Genomic DNA, 22083 nt, shown 5'->3' with positions numbered 1-22083 from the left:
AAAGGACTTCCATTTTGATCCGTTTTACAGTATTGGGTGTTAAAAGGCAATAGTGATTTTTTTTTTCTTTTTAATACAACTGTGAACAAAAACAGATATGATACGGATAACAATAAAAAAAACAAGCCTAATCGGGACACAGAAAAAACATGTATACAAATGAAAACAGTGTTCAAAAGTGATGCTAAAATACACAATTTGTAGGATGAAAATAGTACAATTTTGAAATTGCTCACGTAAATAATGAAAAGTATCTACAGTATCTCCTCTGCATCCTGCACTGTACTCCCTGGTGATATATAGTTAGTACAAAGTTCAGAGATAACTCCAATCCCAGCAGCTCCATCTGTCACAATTCAATCATGGGGGAGCAATGACAGCAATGGGTCCACAGAGGGGCCCAAATGTGCAATGTGTGCTTTACAAGTGGCCTAATGCACTGCAAGACAGAAGTATTCTGCTACCGATCACATGGTAAAGTCCTGCAAAGAGACTAAAAAGAGAAAAAAAAGGGGGGGGCAGACTTCCCAATTTTTTTTTTTATTGTTATTATTTTAAATAAAAATATAATAAAAAGTACTCTTAAATGGTCACTGTTTGAATAAACTTTGCATAAGGCCTGGGTTACACCAACTTTTGTTGCACTACTGCTTGATATTAACTATTTCGCTTCAGCTGCAGCTGACGCTTAGTTAAAAATCAAAATCAGTAGTTCTACAAAAATCTGCAGTGTAGCCCTGGTCTAAATAAACAGTACAAGAGAATATAAGAAACTTTGTAATATATCAGATCAGAGAAATGATCTTTTTTTCTCCATGTATGAGCCATTTCTTCCCCTCGTCCTAAACTCACCATCCACTCTGGAAAAAAAACGACTAAAATTTTTTGGGGCCAAAGCAAGACAGGCTGCCAGCTGAGTGAGGCGTCAGACTACAGAGCCTAGTAAACTCTATGGAGAGGAGGAGGAAGAGTGAAGAGCACTCAGCGTAGCGAGAGACCGGCAGACAAAGGCAGATCATACTGCAGCTTCTAGCAGGTTTCACAGGCGCACAGTTCAGTACTGCAGTATACTCTGCTCCATGATGCTCCATGTGTGTTGCAGAGAAAGAAAAGCAGTACTCCATGTGTGTAAAACGTGAGAAAAATGTGGCGACAGATAATGGGGCATAAAAATACTTAACTAAATGTCAAAAAAATATTTGTACCAAAACTAGCCCAGTATAAATGCATAATCTATGAAAGAGAAAGGACTTCATCCAAGGTAACACCAAAGTCTATTTAAAAACTGACTTAAAGGGGTATTCCCATCTCCAAGATCCTATCCCAATATGTAGTAGGTGTAATAATGGTAATATTAGCAAATATCTCCAATTAGAAATGTAGTATATTTTTTCTGATTTGCTATCTCTCTCACCTCATGTGCAGGCATCGCAGGACCTTAGGTATTCATGGTTACATCCACTGATAAAGTCACAGTTAGTTAGCTAGTTGCTAGTGGTCATAACCATGAATACCTAAGGTCCTGCGATGCCTGCACATGAGGTGAGAGAGATAGCAAATCAGAAAAAATATACTACATTTCTAATTGGAGATATTTGCTAATATTACCATTATTACACCTACTACATATTGGGATAGGATCTGGGACATGGGAATACTCCTTTAATCTTATCGTAATAACATACGTAAAAAGAGAATCATGTGGAGAGAGGCAACATCACCAGAGGGAAAGAGACATGTATAAAGTTATTAAAAGTACCAGGGTACTGTAAAAATGTACACTGCTCAAAAAAATAAAGGGAACACTTAAACAGAATATAACTCCAAGTAAATCAAACTTCTGTGAATCAAACTGTCCACTTAGGAAGCAACACTGATTGACAATCAATTTCACATGCTGTTGTGCAAATGGAATACACGATAGATGGAAATTATTGGCAATTATCAAGACACCCTCAATAAAGGAGTGGTTCTGCAGGTGGGGACCACAGACCACATCTCAGTACCAATGCTTTCTGGCTGATGTTTTGGTCACTTTTGAATGTTGGTTGTGCTTTCACACTCGTGGTAGAATGAGACGGACTCTACAATCCACAGAAGTTGCTCAGGTAGTGCAGCTCATCCAGGATGGCACATTAATGCGAGCTGTGGCAAGAAGGTTTGCTGTGTCTGTCAGCGTAGTCTCCAGAGGCTGGAGGCGCTATCAGGAGACAGGCCAGTACACCAGGACACGTGGAGGGGGATATAGGAGGGCAACAACCCAGCAGCAGGACCACTACCTCCGCCTTTGTGCAAGGAGGAACAGGAGGAGCACTGCCAGAGCCCTGCAAAATGACCTCCAGCAGGCCACAAATGTGCATGTGTCTGCACAAACGGTTAGAAACCGACTCCATGAGGGTGGTATGAGGGCCCGACGTCCACAGATGGGGGTTGTGCTCACAGCCCAACACCGTGCAGGACGCTTTGCATTTGCCACAGAACACCAGGATTGGCAAAGTCGCCACTGGCGCCCTGTGCTCCTCACAGATGAAAGCAGGTTCACACTGAGCACATGTGACAGAGGTGACAGAGTCTGGAGACGCCATGGAAAGCGATCTGCTGCCTGCAACATCCTTCAGCATGACCGTTTTAGCAGTGGGTCAGTAATGGTGTGGGGTGGCATTTCTTTGGAGGGCTGCACAGCCCTCCATGTGCTCGCCAGAGGTAGCCTGACTGTCATTAGGTACCGAGGTGAGATCCTCAGACCCCTTGTGAGACCATATGCTGGTGCGGTTGGCCCTGGGTTCCTCCTAATGCAGGACAATGCCAGACTTCCTGTGGCTGGAGTGTGTCAGTTGTTCCTGCAAGATGAAGGCATTGAAGCTATGGACTGGCCCGCCCGTTCCCCAGACCTGAATTTGATTGAGCACATCTGGGACATCATGTCTCGCTCCATCCACCAACGTCACGTTGCACCACAGACTGTCCAGGAGTTGGTGGATGCTTTAGTCCAGGTCTGGGAGGAGATCCCACAGGAGACCATCCACAACCTCATCAGGAACATGCCCAGGCGTTGTAGGGAGATCATACAGGCACGTGGAGGCCACACACAATACTGAGCCTCATTTGACTTGTTTTAAGGACATTACATCAAAGTTGGATCAGCCTGTAGTGTGTTTTTCCACTTTAATTTTGGAGGTGACTCCAAATCCAGGCCTCCATTGGTTAATAAATTTGATTTCCATTGATGATTTTTGTGTGATTTTGTTGTCAGCACATTCAACTTTGTACAGAACAAAGTATTCAATGAGAATATTTCATTCATTCAGATCTAGGATGTGTTATTTGAGTGTTCCCTTTATTTTTTTGAGCAGTGTATAAATAAGAGGGTATTGATATATATCAATGACATAAGATACAGGTAGAGAGGCCACATCTGAATATGACAGTACTTCAGTGAGTGCTGACATATGAAACCATGATTCAAGTGACATGGAACAGATGCACAATGATGGAATCAGAAAGTATATAATGAAGGGCACATATTCATGGCAATAAAAACCAAAAAAATATATTGCAGTATCGAAGTAATGTCAGCAAGATGAGAATATTATTAAAGTTAAAAAATACCATAGCTATAAAAAAATAATAGAATGCTCATGAATAATATTATAAAGAGCTAATAGTCACAATGATGTAGACAAGTGAAAAGATGTATCCAAAGGTTTATACTACTATGAATGGCAGACAAGCTGGTAACAGACAAATCGTTAAGAAAAAACGCATGAAAAAAAAAAAAAAGAGGCTGAAGAAGAAGATACCCACAAAAAATTACTAGGGATGGCGCCTACCCCAGAGTGTGCTTCGTAAAAAAAACTTTGCCAGGGCCTGACATCCCCACGTGTGTGCAGTATATAGGAGGCATCAAACCAGCTAGTTTCCACTAACCAGCTCAGAGACCAGTGAAATTACAGAAATGACCTGCAGGGGGTAAAATTGGTGGAAAATGCAGGATACAAGTCAAAATGGCAAGAAATGGTGTTACTCCTCATGGCAGCTTATTCTGATAAGTTACATGAAACTACACATACACTTTAACTGGTATCACTGCAATTACAACTTGTGCTACTGAGGTTACATGAGTTCATGAAAAAATACATGATTGCAAACATACAAATAGCTGGGTAAGTTGAACTGGTCAGGAACAGTTTTCTTAAAACACTGGTAGGGCATTAAGTTGGTAGGGCATTGAGTTGGTAGGGCATGGTTTCCTTTCACACATTGGTAGGGCATTAATTTGGTAGGACATTGCTTACTTTACACATTTGTAGGGAATTAAGTTGGTAGGGCATTGTTTACTTTACACTTTGGTGGGGCATTGGATTGGTCAGGCAATGTTTACTTTAACACATCACTAATTTAATTAAACTGTACTAATACTAACATCCATGCTCATGTGAGGACACCAAGGCATTCTGGTTTAAACTTGGAAAAATTACAAAAATAAATGGGTTTCATATCCTGCTCTATCTGCGTTTTCTTTCACCAAAAACGCTGCAAAAACTGATAGCAGCGTTTTTGCACCTACTCATTGCTTTCTATGGGTGATAAAACGCTGCAAAAACGCTGGAAGAATTGAAATGCTGCAGTTTTCAAAAACGCAGCAGTTTTCCAATTCAGTCAAGGAAAAAAAAAAACACAAGCGCGTGCATAAGATTTCTGAAATCTCACAGCTTTTCCTGGTACTGTACAAAGCAGCTTTGAATTTGCATAAAAATAATACAGCAAAAACGCAAGGTGTGAACATAGCCTTGCTATGCACATGGTCAAGTTTCTGAATAACTGCTTCAGGTTTCAAAACACACCAAGCTGTTAAAAAAACGGAGCTGACCAATCTTCATGCATCTTCTGCTCGGAAGACATTCTGTAGTTTACAACACAAGTCAATGCTTTCGCGCTCAGAAGTTGCCCGGACGTCTTTTGGAGCATTCCGATATAGTTTTTGCTTAAAAAAAAAAAAAACCCTAGAGGTTTCTTCATTGTTCAATGGAGTGAAAAAAAATGATTTCACAAAAACCATGGTGAACCACTACAAAAACACAGATGGTCCAAACTGTCAGGAAACTATGGGAAAAAAAACTACAGTACTCGGAAGACACTTTAGAAACTTGGCGGGTTTGGTATCACTGTGAAAAACCAGGTCAGAATTTATGGTCCTTTTTCAGAATTGCTTGTTTAATTTTACACTCAAAAGAAAAAAGTTTCTCAATACATCATATACAATATAACCCATTATTTGTACTCCAAATTGAGGCAATAAGTGAAGAAATAAAAAAAAAAACAGCAAATCATGCAAAATGGAGCCTTCAAAACCAATACTGGTTGATGTAAATTAGGGTACAGGAAGAAGTTAAACCAGGGTAAAAACAAGTATACAATTCTATACAAACTGTAACAAAAACATCCCACAGTCCCTGATTGCTTTCATAAGACAATTAAAGAAAAATGTGTCCACAATTGGAAGCACATGCCTTTGTAGGAGAACTTAGACAGCTTTCCTTTTACTTGGGAGGCATGAAAAGAATCCGCATTGACAACATGAGGTGCCTAGAGGCCTCTATATACAGAAAGTGTTGTGGCTGCGGCACATGACAGATATTCACAGATTGCACTTGTACCTATGATATTCTCGTTGAGGTTATACAACATATCTGAGTGGTCTGTGAAAAAAAAACGGAGACATGTAAAATTTTGATCCGAGTATCTGCAATGCAAGTCTATGGGTCCATGAAAAAAATCGCAACGCACTCGGATGAAATCTGGGTGCAATCTGATCTTCACAGACTGACAGAATGGAGAAGGTGAAGAAACTTTTTTCTCTCCATGTCCCAGAAAATCTGATGCCACTCTGATCAAAGTCTGATCAGAATAATTGGACCATTTTTCTCGGATGTGGAGAAATTGGTTGTGTGAACCAACCCTCATGGAAAGTACAGAAGCTCTTGGCCAAGCAAAGCATTAATTAGTTTGAGGGAGTCAGGAGAGTTAGTTGTCAGCCAAAGCATCTTATGTGTATGGGGGCCTTATGAACTAGCTGCATTTACACAGTCCAATAATAATTTAGTTTTCTAATGCAAGAAAATACAAAACTGAGATTTCACAAAAAGAGGACATGTTTATTCTATACTTTTCCTTTAACACCTTCATGACTTTTGATGCATATTTAACATGCGTCAGGCGGAAGCATGTTACAAATCCCGCCCATCGGCACCCCTGTCACATGATCGCGGGGCGCCAATGGGTTATCGTGACAGCCGGAGGTCTGCAGAGGACCCACATGCCGGTCATTGTGAAACTCCTATGAACGCCGGCTCGTGGCGTTCATAAGAGATCGCGAGCTTCGCAGCTAGACGCTAGCAGCTTCAAGTCTCCTAAAGGGACGATTGAAGTCAGTAAAAATTGTGGGGGGAGGGGAGGGCGTTTTTAAAAATATATGAAAAAAAACCCACAAAAGTTCAAATCACCCCCCCCCCCCTCCTTTACTGCATTAAAAATAAAATAAAATAAATTACACATATCTGGTATCACAGTGTTCAGAAATGTCCGATCAAAATCTAAAAACAATTAATCTGATAGGTAAAAGGCGTAACAAGAAAAAAAAATCCAAACGCCAGAATACGGGGTTTTTGGCTGCCGGAACATTGCAATAGAATGAGATCAAAACATTGTATTTACCCCAAAATGGTATCAATAAAATGGTCAGCTCAAACTGCAAAAGATAAGCCCTCACCCTGCCCAAGATCCCAAAAAATTAAAACACCACGGGTCTTGGAAAATGGCGACATACGCAAAAATCATTTTCTTACAAATTTCAGAATTTGCTTTCACCACTTAAATATAAAAGAACCTACACATGTTTGTTATCCGTGTACTCGTACTGACCTGGGGAATCAAATTGCCTGCTGAGTTTTATAATATAGTGAACATGGTAAATAATAATAATAATAATAATAAAAGAAAAAAAAAACAATTATGGCATTGCACTTTTTTTTTGCAATTTCCCAACAGTTGGAATTTTTTTCCCCATTTTCCAGTACACTACAGTATATAGTAAAATCAATGGTGCCATTCAAAACTACAAAAAGTCCCGCAAAAAACAAGCCCCGATATGGTTATATTGATGGAAAAATAAAAAAAGTTATGGCTCTTGGAAGTAGGAAAGGAAAAAACAAAAGCACAAAACGGAAAATCGCAAGATCATAAAAGAGTTACCATTCATCTCTGGTGTAAATTAAAACAGGTAAGAAAAGCACTTTACCGAACTGCGCTATGTGAACTAGACCTGAACCTGATCTCATTAGGCTCGGTTCAGTTACGCAGTTTGAGCCGAACACAAGTGTGGATACAAAAACATCTATTCAGTGTTTCAGCTCCATATGGAGGTATATAGAGGTTTTTGTTGTCAGCTTCAGAAAGAAATAATGGTGCCATGTTCAATCAGATGCAGCATTATGGAGGCTTCCAGAAGCAGCTGGAACTGGCAAACTTCCAGTTGGACAGAACTATTTTGGCATACCTTGTGGTTGTTTTTAGATATCCAGATTACTCCTGTAATACTAAAACACTTAACAGCCATAAATGAATACACCAGAATACACCTAAATCTACACCAACTGCAGCATTAACCAATACCCATAGCAATGTGAGAGTGAAAACTAAAATAAAGCGTGTACAGTAAACGAAAGTGTAGCATAAGCCTTTCTACTAATGGTAACCCCATCGTGCACCACATACAGAACGGCCATATTGTGCAGAGAAATCATTACATTATGTGATACACATGATTCTTATAATAACTGAGCTGTGCCCGATAACAGCACAACCAAAGTTTCTAAATGAACAGTGCCAACGGCGTGCCCTCCATCCTCAGTGCCAACACTATGGCCACTTTTAATTGCAGCTTTGGGCCATAATTTTACACATATTTCATATTTTCAATAAGCAACACATACCATTGACTGCCATATAACTTCCATATGCTCCCCAAAGAATTAGAAAGGAGTCTAAAGAATGGGTGATCTGGGCTTTGTAAATACTTTTCTGTTAAAGAGCTGTTCCCAAATCCAGAAGATATCACCGATCCTGCTCCATTTCTTCTCTATGGACTGCTGGAGATAGCTGAGAAATACAATAGGCTTTTTCTAGCAGTCCCACAGAGAATGAATGGACACTGAATGGAGCAGCACCTTATGTGCTCAGCTGATGATACATTTAAACATGTCCATGTATTCCAGAGGAAAAGGAGGATCAGGGAGCTCCCAGCACCAACATATAGCTCTCAATGTTGCTCTATTGATGCAGTTCTAATAGGGATCACTGATCTTTAAGATCCAAATACACATAAGAGCGAAGTCAGCTAAACCTGTTGATTTTCATGGGAAAGGACAACCATCAATGTTTTTTTAACGGTCTCTGCCTCTCCCAGCACAGATGTCGGGGGAAAGAAGAATTGAGCATTTTAATTATAAATGGAAACTGTGCCTTCAACAAACCTGGTAAATAGTCCAGGTAAATATAAGAAACTTTAATATATATTATCAAACAAATCTGCTTCTTTCTCCACTTAATAGCCACTTCTCCTTGCTGCATCTTGATCCACTCTGAAAAATAAACATGTCAACTCTTGCTGAAGAGAAGACTGACTGCCACCCTATTTCAGGTTACACCTCCTATTGTACTTTATGGAGAGGGAAGGGAGTGAGGAAAATTGAGGAACAGAATGAGAAAACAGACAGAGGGAGCCACAGACAGATCGTGCTGAGCTTTCTAACAAGTCTTTTACCTCAACCCACAGCTGGAATCACATCTACACAGCTGAGGACTGTTGTATAATTTCCTCCATGCTGCAGCCTCTCTTTGAGTGCTCACCAAGGAACGAAGAGCAGGAATTCTGCTGTGTGCGCGGTGTATGGGAGACGTCAGAGTAGTTAGTGTCCTCCCACCAGCTCAGACTCAATTATAAAATTAAGAGATAGCAGCAGCAGAGTAGAAAACACACATTAAAGAGAGCTACGCTGTTTAGCTCCACTCAATATTTATATCCAGCCACCGCTGGAGCAAACAGCTGATCGGTGGAGGTGCCGGATGCCAGACCACCGCCAATCTGATACTGCTCACCTATTGTAATATTGATAGGTTATCAATAATATCTGCTTGAACAACCCTTTTAAGACCATCTCAAATAAGCTTTAAACTGACTTATGAGCAGCACGGTAGCTCAGTGGTTATCAATGCAGCCTTGCAGCGCTGGGGTCCTAGGTTCAACTCCCACCAAGGACAACATCTGCAAGGAGTTTGTATGTTCTCCCTGTGTTCTTGTGTGGATTTCCTTCCACACTCCAAAAACATACTGATAGGGAATCTAGATTGTGAGTCTCAATGGGGACAGTGGTGATAATGTATGTAAAGCGCTGTGGAATTAATGGCGCCCTATAAGTGAGTAAAATCAATAAATAAATCTATAGCGTTCCGTATATTTGGTAAAGATTAGTAATTGCACAATAGGCCCTTGTAGTAATTACAGACAATAGATTTAAGAATACATACTTGGCATATATATAAAAATACAAGTAGGATTATTTTTAGAATTTTGCTGCTGAAATTATTTTGTCCAAAATTTTACCAAAACACAATTTCAATCATAAAACGAAGGTACAGGGTAGTATATATGAAAACTATAACATGACAAGCACCAAATAACATAGTACTTACTTTATAAATATTAAAATAAGACATAAAAGGTAGGGAGTTCCTCCAGGCTTGAAAACGTTTCATATTTACAAAATTCATAATCCAAAAATGGACAAGGAAAGGAAAATATGAAAGGTTTGCTTCAAAATATAAAGCGTCCAGGTCCTGGCAGTGGAGCAGATGTGACGGTGTGCCAGTGGCGGACATTCCACTATCCCCTCCGGAGCTGCTTGTAGCAAACAGACGATGGTCCCACCAGATAACCCATCTCAGGACGGCTGCCGGCCCGTAGAGACCCTAACTCTGCTCCTCCAGACACACCGATATATTGGGGCTTCTTGTATTACCAAAGATTTCAGCATTGCTACTTTCTTCTAAAAACACCAATTGACATAAACATTTGTTTTCTGAGGCCAGAAAAAAAAAAGTAGTTTTTTTTTTTTAAAGAAATGACATCATGTAAAGGAGCTGCAGATGTAAACAACCGATGGCAGCTGCATTGGGGAGAACAGCAAATCCCAGAAAGTTTACAGCTTTTCTTGGGAATGATTACAGTTCAACAGCTTAAACCCTGATAAACATGGAAATATATAGTATGGATAAAAGCCAAGCCAAAAGGTATGCTGAAAACTGTCCGAGCTGTGTACACATCCATGACAGAACTGCAGTGCTAAACGTTAGGAAAAAAATGCAGAATTCGTGGAAATCTAGTCCCCCATGGCAGGTGACACCTACAATTTCGGTAGAATAGCATTCCAGTGGCCATTGATTTTCGATCCAGGTAGTCAGTGTTTGGAAGAACTGTAAAGAAAAAGATCAGCAGTAAAGTCTCAGTGTCAGATTCCAGGCATTTCTAGGGCCCTGAATAGGACTGCATTCTCCCTGCAGTGAGTGAAGTGTCCAGGATGAACGCTGATCACGATTCATTCCAGAAAGAATCCGTTGGTGCTATATTCCAGGGCAGCGCTGGGATTTTAGTCTTCCAGTTAGTCGTCGTCCTCAGCGCCCACGTATCCTGGCCCTCTCCCTGCCTCTGACAGCACACTCAGAGACAACTTGTTCAGAGGGTGTAGCCTGTGGTCCCAGCTCATTCCTAGAAGCACAATCTACTTGGGCTGTAAGTTTGCCCTGCTAAAAACAGACGCTCTGTGGTGTTCACATGGCTAACTACTTGAATCAAAGCCAAAGGGTCAGATTTAACTGCAGGATGGAGAGTTAATTTCCTGTGGGAGCCCCCATTGGGATTTAAAACAGTCCCTCTCTCTCATCTGTCAACATCCCCTTAACTCACTCCCTGCCAAAGGAGACTGCCACTCACTGGTCATTGTAGGTATCAACAGGGTCCAGGCACTGCAACACAGAAAATGAATGCAGGACTGAGGAATGGCTTGCATGGCGGCTTTCAATCTGTTTCTCCAATTGTAATGGATAGAGTGTAAATCCACTGGGCAGACTGAAATATAGATTGCATTCAATATGAAATTCTAATACTGCTTTCTATGTGTAACATGTAAATGTATGGAGGACAGAACAAATGAAGTATTCTGTAACTGACAGACGGCAGTAGAGGTAACAATACATTTAGGGTTCGCTCACAAAAAAAATCATTGCACTCTGACCAATGTTATTCAATGAGGCAGTGCTGATCTGCAAATTATTCCTCAGCTGTAATCGGGCTGAGGAAAAGAATCATAGCTTGCAGCGTATGGCCATGTATATCAGATGCCAATGCAAGTCTATGGGTGCGAGAAAAAAAATATGGATGGCACACAGATCATGTGTGTGCCATCCGATTTTTAAGCACACATCTCAAAGGAAACCAACAAAATTGCATCAACCAAGTAAAGTAAATTCACAGCCAGAACCCTCATAATAGATAGATAATAGAATAGATAGATATCCTGCAGATATATAATTTCACAAGCCCCCTACATACTATAAACTTGCAACCATTAGTGCCTTTCATGTGGCATTAAAGGGTGTTTAGCTTGGTTTAACCAAATAAATAAATGAGTGGGGTCCACTGTATTTTATGAAACCAACAAAGGTAAAGCAGACAGCTGATATTGTCAGGCTGGGAAGCTCCATTGTTATTTGTCCCTTCCCAGCCTAAAAATACCTGCCCTCAGCCACCACAGAAGTTGAGCATCACATTAAATGCACCAATTCTGGTGCTTTGCTTGAGCCCTTCCCTATTGCCCTGAGGTTTGGGGTTGATGTCAGCTGTGATTTGCCAAAAATAACAACTGGCATCATCAAGCCCTGGTGTTAGTAATGGAGAGGTGTCTATCACACACCCTTTTACTAACCCAGTAATCAAAAAAAAATTAAAAACAACTCCCCAACATTTTCCCTATTTCACCAATTTAGAAAAAAAAGCAAATTCGACGTAATCCACAAATGGGTACCTGAAATATATAAAAAGAGAGAAGTAAAGTCACTGTCCCTCGTTCACCAATTTATTAGAAAATAAGGGTCCCACTCAGGTCTGACATAGTCCAGCGCTTTTCTCAACGTTCCCTGATTCCGTTGTTAAAAGCCTATGGAGACTCGTTCATAGGCTTTTAGCATCAGCCACTCCCGGCCCCGGCTGCGCTCTGCGAGACACAGCAGCTTTGGACGGCGGTAATGTCAGTAACGATAATGCTCATCAGAGTTGTCGAGCCACGCTGCCCCCTGAGAGATTCAGCGACTCTGATGAGCGGTATAGTTACTGAAGTCACCGCTGCTCAAAGCCGCCGGGTCTCGCGGAGCGCAGCCGGGGCCGGGAGTAGCTGATGCTAAAAGCCTATGGAGACTCAGAACGAGTCTCCATACGCTTTTAACAACGGAATCGGGGAACGTCGAGGGAAGTGCTGGACTCATAAATTGGTGAACGAGGGACAGTGTCTAGTTTTTATTTCTCTCTTTTTATGTTTTTCAGGTATCCATTTGTGGACTACGTTGGATTCCATGGACTACGTCAGACCTGCTTGTTTTGGTTTGTTTTAATAAATTGGTGAACCAGGGAAAGTGTGTGGGGGGTGTTTATTCAAATAAAGTATATTTTTGTGTGTATATATATATATTTTTTTTCATTACTGGGTTAGTAATGGGGATGTCTCATAGAAACCTCTCTATTACTAACACCAGAGCTTGATGCCAGCTGTGATTTTTGAGAAATCCATGCGGACGTCAACCCCAACTATCATTACCCCGATTGCCAACACACCAAGGCAATCGGGAAGAGACAAGGCAAAGTGCCAGACGCTACTCCTGGGGTTGATGTGGGCTGGTATTTTTAGGCTGGAAGCCATGGACCTTACCAGTTTTACAACATTAGTTCTCAGCTGTCTGCTTTACCTTTGCTGGTTTCATAAAATAGGGGGGACCCCACGTCATTTATTTATTTATAAGGTTAATACATGTACACTAAGCTACACATGAAAGGCACTAAAGGGTGCAAGTTTAATATATGTAGGGGGATTGTGAAATTATACATCTGCAGGATATTTATCTATTCTATATATAGTAATATTTATTATATCCATTATATATGTAATATCTTTCTATATCTTTACATAAGTTTGCTTTGTAACAAGCTTCAAGTTACAGAGTATTATAGTATGTAAAAGATGTTAAAAACACATTGCATGCAAATGGTAGGCGAGAAAAAAAAATAGCACACTCGCATGACATATGGAAGGACATACACGACACTCGTCCAACTTTTCAGGATGAACATCGGATTTTGCGTTTTTTAATACGCAGATGTGAGTGAACCCTTAGAGGTAAAAGGACAAAGCAAAGTAAATACAATTTCACCTTTTACTCTGCCCATTCTCGGGCAGCTGCACATGTAGATGAGTGTCTGGATTGCACAGAGATTAGCAGAGTATACACACACAGTATAATTATTATTAGGGTGGGTTTGCAAAAATGAGATCTAATTTTCAAAACTACAGTTGATCCAGAATAGCCATCTATTTCATGTATTTGTAAATTACCTAAACCCTTTATGATCCTTTCCAGTTGTGTGTGGCGTTTTTTCACCTCTCCATTTTTTATGAGCAAAAACTAAACTTTTTTAATATTTCCATCCACATAGCTGTATGAGGGCATGTTTTTTTGTGGGATGAGTTGTAGTTTTGAATGACACCATTCATTTTTCCATTCAATGTACTGAGTAGGATCAAATTGCGGTCAAAAAATGCAATTCTAAAATGTTTTACTCTTTGTAGGCTATTCATTGTGCAGTATAAATGACCTGGCTACTTGATTCTTCAGATCTGTAAATTAGGGTGACACCAAACTTGTAAAGCTTTTTATTTTTGTGCTGAAAAAAAATTCAGATATTTGTACAAAAAAAAAAAAAAAAAATTGAGACTCAACTTATTTTCCTTTGTCAATGGAGCTGTATAAGGAAGGATTTGTTTCTTATGTGATGAGCTGACATTTTTATTGATACCATCTTGAGGTTTTGCTTTTTATTGATTTTTCTATGTACATTAATAAAGGGTAATTCGAATTTTCAGGAGTTTTTTGTATTATTAAATATTTTTAAAAACGTATTTGACCTTTTCTTTGTTGCCCAGTGGGGACTTGACCCTATGATGATCTGACTGCTCTATATACTACATTAGAACTGTACAACCTATATAATGCAATAAGACTGTATTTCAGCATATAGATATGATCCCATGTCACAAGGGCTTGGTGGGAAGATGAACGCCCAGAACAGCAGCTCCGACCACATGCTTTAAATGCTGCTGTCAGAGATTTATGGTGGCATTTAAGCGATTAGCAGCACTGATCGTAGTGTAAGCTTCAATTGCTTGTCACATGCAGATGCCGGCTGTATAACACAGCTCACATCTGCCGGGTATGGTGGAGGCTCGGCCTTTATTAGGCCCTATGGAAACTAATCGGCACCTATCAGTACCTCGTGATCAGCCGGACCTCAGTAAAAGCACAGGTGCCATAGGCACAGGTACTGCATGGTACTCAATTCAAGAAACAAGATCTTACACTTAAAATATAAAAAAAGAAACTGCCACTTTTAAGTGCTGTGTGAGTAGAGGCAAACGGAGAAAAAATTCATGTATAAGAAAGGGTAAGGCTTTATTCACACAAGTATTCTTTGATTAATATTTCATCAGTATGTGTATGCCAAAACCAGGAGCGTCTCCAAAACACAGAACAGATGTCAATCTTTCACATATACGGTAGTTTTTCTCTGATTGTTCCACTCCTGATTTTGGAACACAAACACTGATACAAAATACTGACCAAAAATGGACGTGTGAATGAGGCCTAAGGGTAGCTATTCTTTACAGGACCTGTACAGAATAACTATCCCCAAGGGGAGTCAGCCAAATGGTGAAGCTTACCAGATCATTTTAGTCTGACCAAAGATCTGATTAGCAGATACCGGAGGCTGACCTACTTGGGTTCAGACGACCGTATGAAAAAAGAGGCCAGTAATGGACGTGACTGGCTCCGATGCAGTCCTGTGTGCTCATCCGATTAGCGGACTTGTGCAGGAGTCTGATACGTAAAGAACAGACATGTGCACGCTGAGGTTTGTTCTTTTCACATGGATCATTAGGCCATGTAAAAAATGCCTGATGTACATAGGCACATAGGTTATTATTGAATTAGTGCGTTCTCGGATGAGCACACTGACCGAAAATAAAGCCATCTGAACCCGGCTTAAATCTCATATTGCTTTAGTGCACTAAGTATATAGTAGATCCATGTGCATGGACCATTTGAGAGTACAAATCCTCAGCATTGGGCCTCATGGCTTCACACAGAAAAAAAACACTTAAACACTTTTTTTTTTTTTTTTTTTTTAATAAGAGGCATAAAAAAATCTCTGTGCCTCAGTATGAAATAGGAGGTGAACTGAGGTACGGTAAGAGCCCATTCTCTTGTTTGTGCAGTGAATTGTGCATCTGCACAACTCAGAGCCATACTGTGGCAGTGTATATGGGGCCTAACAGCCACCACATATTATACCTGTAGCGGTTTTCCTACATTTTTGTTTCTGTACATTTTTAGACTTAACCTACTCTATCGCCCCCTCCCCCCCCTGCCCAGTATTACAGTAATGAATAAGATTTTTAAAATCCCATTCACATGTTGCATATTGTTTCCTTGACCTTTTGATTTGTGATGCACTTTTTTTTGTCAATTCTTTGAGCGTTTATTATGTTTTCTGCCTGTTGAGATCAGTGAGGCTGAGCAGCAAAACTACATGAAATAGAAAAAAAATACAGACTGACATTTTAGTGTGGAATTGTCACTGCATCTTGTACTTCATTTTGTGTAGACCAGAAACTTTTGAGCAATTTTTGCTACATTTTGAAAAAAGGTGCAAAAAGATGCCAGCTGTCAATCAACATGACAATCACAAAAAAGAACTACTCTGTCAACGTGAAGTCACAGGAAGCTGGAGAATCGCTGGCAGGAGCGATCCGTGACTGCTCGGAGCCAGGAGAGATCGTCGCAGGGCAAGAATGGGCTTAGCCCCATAGAGGGAAAAAACCTCCTGGATTACTCCTTTAACCAATTTGTGCAACTTTTAGAGCAAACAGTTGCATCACTTTCAAAGTGCAAAACTTGCACAATTTCTGGTAATCATAAAATGGAGTACATACAGCTTTTTGGTGTTAAAGTAAAATACTTGTAGCTCTAGTCCACATATGTCAAGCTCGGGCCCACAGGGTGAGTATATTTGGCCCGCAAAGCTGGGCGGGCCCCCCCCGAGTATATTTGGTACGGGTGGGCCCCGTTAACTGTATGGAGCACTTTTTGTGGCCAATATACTGTATGGAGGACTGTGTGAGGATTGCAGTTGGAGAATCATACTGTGATGGGGTCACCATTCTTTGTCAGGGGGATTGAGGAAGGGGGTTACAGCAGGGTCATCATACCGTGCGTGTGGAGGGTACAGTGGAGAAATTCAATGTGGGAGTATCGTAATGTGTTTGGAGCAATTTTGTTGGCATCACACTTTATTATTAGTATTATTCAAGGTTTTTGATAATTTGTTATTACATATTAAAATTAGGCAATTGGGCCATAAGCTTTTTACTGCGGTTACATTATTATTCCAATATTGTATTATAAGATCTATTAATTTTGTTTCCATATAAAAAAGTTTGTTATAGTTGATAAAGAAAAACTTCTTTAATTGTAGCCTTTTTTTTTAATAAATATCAAGGTTGGCTAGCAACTTTGTCCAAGCTTTTAATTTTGGCCCTCTGTGTATTTGAGTTTGACATCACTGCTCTAGTCCAAATACATATCATGTACAATGTGGGGTAACAATCAAGGTGGCTGGGAATCTATAAACAGCAAGGACCTGCACCTTTTATGCATTTATGGAATATTTTATAGATATAAACGATTGCAAAATTACTAATATGTATTGCTTAAAGAAGACAGCTTAGTGTGTGAGCGTTTATTAGAAGGCCCTGTTAACTTTCCATTGGGAGATTCAGCTTGGGTTGAGCAGCAGGCACTTCTGATAACATGGCAGTCTGAAGGACGTGTTTGGATAAATGGATATCCGTTCCTATATGTGTGTATATGATGAGCGTGGGAATGCCATGCTTATGCACAAAAACGCGCTGTGAAAGATTCAGTCCTGATTCTGATACTTGCACGCTTTGTCCACACGGCTTCATGAAAAACAAATGCCAGGGAGAATCCCTGTATGTAGGCCACCGCCAAACAATCTCACAAAAAGCAGTGTATCCTATAATATGCTTACTTGGAACTGAGGAAATTGATTTTAATGACATAACATTGCCAAATTGGTAAAGCAATCAGCTCAGATTGTTACGTAAGTGATAGTCCTATTTATATTCTGGTGGCCGACAAACAAGTTTAACGTTTCCTCACAAATCATTGAGCAGAGTCTGGATTTTGGAGAAGAATCCACTGGCCTCAGGTCAGATTTGTAACTATTAGGGCACATTTAGATATCACTGATTTTTCTTGAATGCAAAAAAAAATTACCAATTTTCATCAGAGTTTGTTTATTGTGAGAGTTTTTACCATCAGACTTTCATTTTATTTATTTTTTTTTGGGCATATGAAAAAAAAATAAAAACTTGACAAATTTTTTCAAGCTTCTCCTTTCAAATAGTCAATGAAAAATGGACAGCACTTAGCAACACTCTGCAGAAATACTGACCAAATACTGAACATGTGAACATTGTCTTGCACATATACAGGGCAGTTGTACTGCTGGTCTCTGCAATGGAAGCAGCGGTCTAGCCTGAGTACAGCATATGCACAAGACTACTTTCTCTCCTAAGAGGACAGTCAGTGCATCAATTAACATGCCCATATGTAGAATATAACAAGACCCTGCCTTCTGACGAACATGTGCTGAGAATAAGCAGATAATCACGGTGGATAAACCTCTGCATCTTAATGAAGTAATCAGATGTACAGTAGCGGTAATGCAATTATATCAGAAGCATATGAATCTGAAGACCACTTGCGTCACAACCAAGTACCAAGAGACCCACAAGAGTTTTATGTAAGCTCGGCAACCCAGTAACAGACATGACACCGTAATACCTTGGAGTTTTCCGCACAACAGTGTCCCCACCTCCCCCACCGTTCACCACTAACAAGGAAAATGATAAAACAGTTTGTCCATTTTCCCATAACACCTACGTACCCCCCTCTCAGAAGCTCTTACTTCCCTTTTGAAGCACATGTGACATTTAGCATTTGCTTGAGATAAATCTCACATTGCTTGAATTGAAATACTAGTTGATACTCAACATCCCTAACCCCATCACAACTGAATGTCTGAATCACTGCATTCATTTACTTGAACTTACGGAACACTTGCAAACGCTAAACTGGTTGACCCCTTTCAAAAGTTTTGGACCAAGGGCTCAGAAACGCAAAAAAAAAAAAAAAAAACATTGCTCAAGTTACCCCTCTCAGGGTCCAGAGCTGCATCTGCGTTGCAGTGCTGGTGATTGTGTACAAGCGACTTTCTGACGCCTCTCATCCAGCCAAACCAGAACTCACACTTTGCACTGATGAGGGGCAGTACCATGAAACAGTGTCTGCAAATTGAGTTTCTGGTCTTGGCTTTTATCCTAAGTCATGTGGCAAGGCTCGTTAAAGGGTCGATATTGACTTTTAGGATTGCTACTTCCAATAGGTGACCCTTCAGTTCTAGTTCTCTTCTTCTCTGAAGAGACAATTTGCAAACTGTCTAACTGAAACTCATGGTTTCTGGAGGGTTTCAGCTCTCACTAAGCAAATTCTCCACCACGCTGCCTGACCAGGGCATAGTGAAGTCCCTGCTGTGCTGCTTCCACCCAACCAAAAATCTAATAAGGACTTGTAGTAGGTCAGCATCCACTTACAGTTTACATTTTAAATTCATTAAAATATCTATTCAGGCCGTATGAACAGATATTTGGACCTCATGCACACATGACAAGTGGATCCTTGCTGTGGAATGATGAATATAACACTGATGACACATGTGCATGAGACCCAAATATATCATCATCAAATCATCAAATGTAATCATAATGTACAAAACTGCCAATAAAGGGGTCATTCACTACAGGACAACTTCTCTTAAATATATATAATTACCTGCTGCAACATTGTCATTCAGCTACTTTGAGTCCCGTGTTCCCCCACTATTTGGCGACAGTGGGTGCTGGCCGTGGCAGTCATCATGTGACATTGTTCATATCATAGTGTAAGGAAATATATAAGCGTAAGGGAAACTATAGTTAATGCACCATCCACGTACTGTCTCTACACACACAGAACATCTGTGTGCCCTCATTGCAGGAACTGAGAGCCTGTGTGGGGGGGGGGGTCTCTTGGGAAAGTACTAGAGGTGTCAAACATGGCAGCTCTGCTCAGCTGGGCTCCTGGAGTGTGCTGACTAAAGGCCCCGTCACACTTAGCGACGCTGCAACGATCCCGACAACGATATGACCTGTCAGGGATCGTTGCTGCGTCGCTATGTGGTCGCTGGTGAGCTGTCAAACAGGCAGGCTCACCAACGATCAGGGGAGCAGCGACATCGTGGAAAGAATCTTTCCACGATGTCCTGCCCCTGGTTACCAGCCTGCTGAAGCAGGAGCAGGCTGGTAACCATGGTAAACATCGGGTTACTAGGGGCACACGCGCTCCTAGTAACCCGTTGTTTATCATGGTTACCACTCTGCTACAGTGAGCGGGAGGTTACCGCTCACTTTAGCAGGCTCGTAACCATGATAAACAGCGGGTTACTAAGTGCGCGTGTGCCCCTAGTAACCCGATGTTTACCACAGTTACCAGCCTGATCGCTGCTCCCGCTGGTCACACACAGCGATGTGTGCTGACCAGCGGGAGAGCAACGACCAAAAAATGGTCCAGGACACTTTGCAGCGATCAGCGACCTCACAGCAGGGGCCTGATCGTTGCAAAGTGTCACACATAGCGACATCGCTGGTGAGGTCGCTGTTGCGTCACCAAAACCGTGACACAGCAGCGATCTCGCTAGCGATCTCGCTATGTGAGACGGGGACTTATGTCAGGGTGTGATTTATGCCCACTTTATAGCCTAGAATAGAGGATGAGGGCTGGATTGAGTGAGAAGAGATAAATTAACCCTTGCAGACACACTCCAAGTCATGTACTGAGAGGTGTGTACATGACACATAGGACCAGCAGGGGACATAGGGCTCCCTGTAGACAAATGGTGCTGATGCAGGATGTAAACACACTTACAGTATTTTTTTTTATTTAAGGCCAAGTTCCCACAGGGAGCGTTCCTTATTCAGTTATGCGCCCCCCCTCCTTTTAGAACCAACACTGTTTTAATGCCTTATTTTGGGCTCTCTCTTTTTTGAATATCCGTCTTCAATGTCCAAGTATCAATGAATCTGACCCTTTATTATTTTGCTTTAACATTATTGTATAATTATATATCATGACTATCAAGGAGACAAAGCCAGTGGAGTTCACGCAGATCCCACCGCTTCCCCCAATTTGTCACAGATTACACCGGAGAGATCACACAGATCCAACCTGCCACCTGTTGTCAAGGGAACGCAACTTCGCTGCCTCCAATCGTCAGAACAATTACGCAATTGGCTGACGAGAGATGGACGAGATCACCGCTGCCTACACTGCTCGGCGGGTTATTAGGGAACTAACAGTGAGCGTATGGTATATACACCTCCGATTCCAACACATGTAATATTTATATATAACCCCGTACAGTCAGTGCCAGCTCCTCAATAACAAAACTACTAGCTGCCACCACTAACAGTTCATAAAGGCCGACTGGACAACCATTATAGGTAGCGTATGGCTTCAGTGGTGTGGTTTACAGAGCAAAAGGAACCGAGCTATTAAATCTTATATATTTATTCCCGAAAGAAAGGCAGTGTTCATAAAATATACAAAGATGATACAAAATGGAAACAAAACAATACGATATATACAATTACATAAAATAAAAAGGGACAACAAAAGAAAACTACTAAACTTGGTCACAGAAATGGGGCACAGATTAGTGGAGGGAAGCACTTAGATTAGGAAAATGGACCACTCACACAGCGAACTATGGCTTCCCAGAATGACCAACGACCCAAACACTGCTTTTTAGTATCTCAAAGTTACACCCACAAACCTCACTTTGATGAGCTCATCTGGGGCGGATTGTGGGATGTGCTGGGTCTGTTAGAATTTTATGAGATCCCAACTTACAGGATATCCTCGCCTCTGAAGGTTCCAGCGGGTAGATATTGACATCATATTTTCTATCATGATTATACCATTACATAGAGATCAAAATGGCCAGGTTTGCATCATCTACCGGGCCGTTATTAAGTTACAGGGATTTGAGTGGCCCCTCAGCAATGTGAGTGAATGTGTCACATTTGTCCCATTGCTACAACGCCGAAAATCTATATCTCATAAATATTGGATCTATTCAAAACCCCAATATTCACATCTGGACAATTGAGACACAAAGCCTGGAACACTGATAAATATCCTTTGAAACCAGGATGCTTCTTTCTGAGACAAAGGCAGCTTCTGCACTCCTCCCCTGCGTAAACAGATCTCAAAGCTTGCTGTCTTTTCCCTAGTAGATACTGTTTTAATCACCTGTCCAATATAGAAGGTCTCTGCTTCAAAGGTTGTTTTAATTAGTTTCTTTGTCCCTTAACCAAATGTGAAGCCTACTTCAAAAGGAGTTTAAAGTATCAGCTCTTTCCCAGTTACAAGTAATTTTCCCACTTCCCCATATGTTCAATGTGAGGGGGACAGGTCTCATGGATTTTAATTTTCCTCCATGACAAATTGTGTTGTCGAAGCACA

At 40.9% G+C, this 22083-nt stretch overlaps 1 protein-coding gene across 7 annotated transcripts in view; it reads right to left on the bottom strand.

The window, feature by feature from the left end:
• The window catches only part of TNK2 (tyrosine kinase non receptor 2), a 191398-nt gene that overhangs the window by 51566 nt on the left and 117749 nt on the right, over window positions 1–22083 (bottom strand). Inside the window, exon 1 of one of the 7 annotated variants that reach the window (XM_073675211.1) lies at window positions 9751–10994. The exons of 3 other annotated variants lie outside the window; for them this stretch is intronic. In XM_073675211.1, coding sequence (XP_073531312.1) covers window positions 9751–9936 — 186 coding nt within the window. In that variant the 5' untranslated portion in view covers window positions 9937–10994. Of the gene's footprint in view, window positions 1–8821; window positions 8939–9750; window positions 10995–22083 lie in introns of those variants that run through there. 3 more of the 7 variants (XM_073675212.1, XM_073675213.1, XM_073675218.1) reach the window with 3 other exon arrangements.

The sequence above is a fragment of the Phyllobates terribilis genome, unplaced genomic scaffold (assembly GCF_046119375.1).
Source record: "Phyllobates terribilis strain yellow unplaced genomic scaffold, ASM4611937v1 Scaffold_3__8_contigs__length_932513732, whole genome shotgun sequence".
In the NCBI taxonomy this organism is placed as follows: Eukaryota; Metazoa; Chordata; class Amphibia; order Anura; family Dendrobatidae; genus Phyllobates; species Phyllobates terribilis.
The sequence above is the reverse complement of the archived record's forward strand: the minus strand, read 5'-3'. Positions and strand labels throughout refer to the sequence as shown.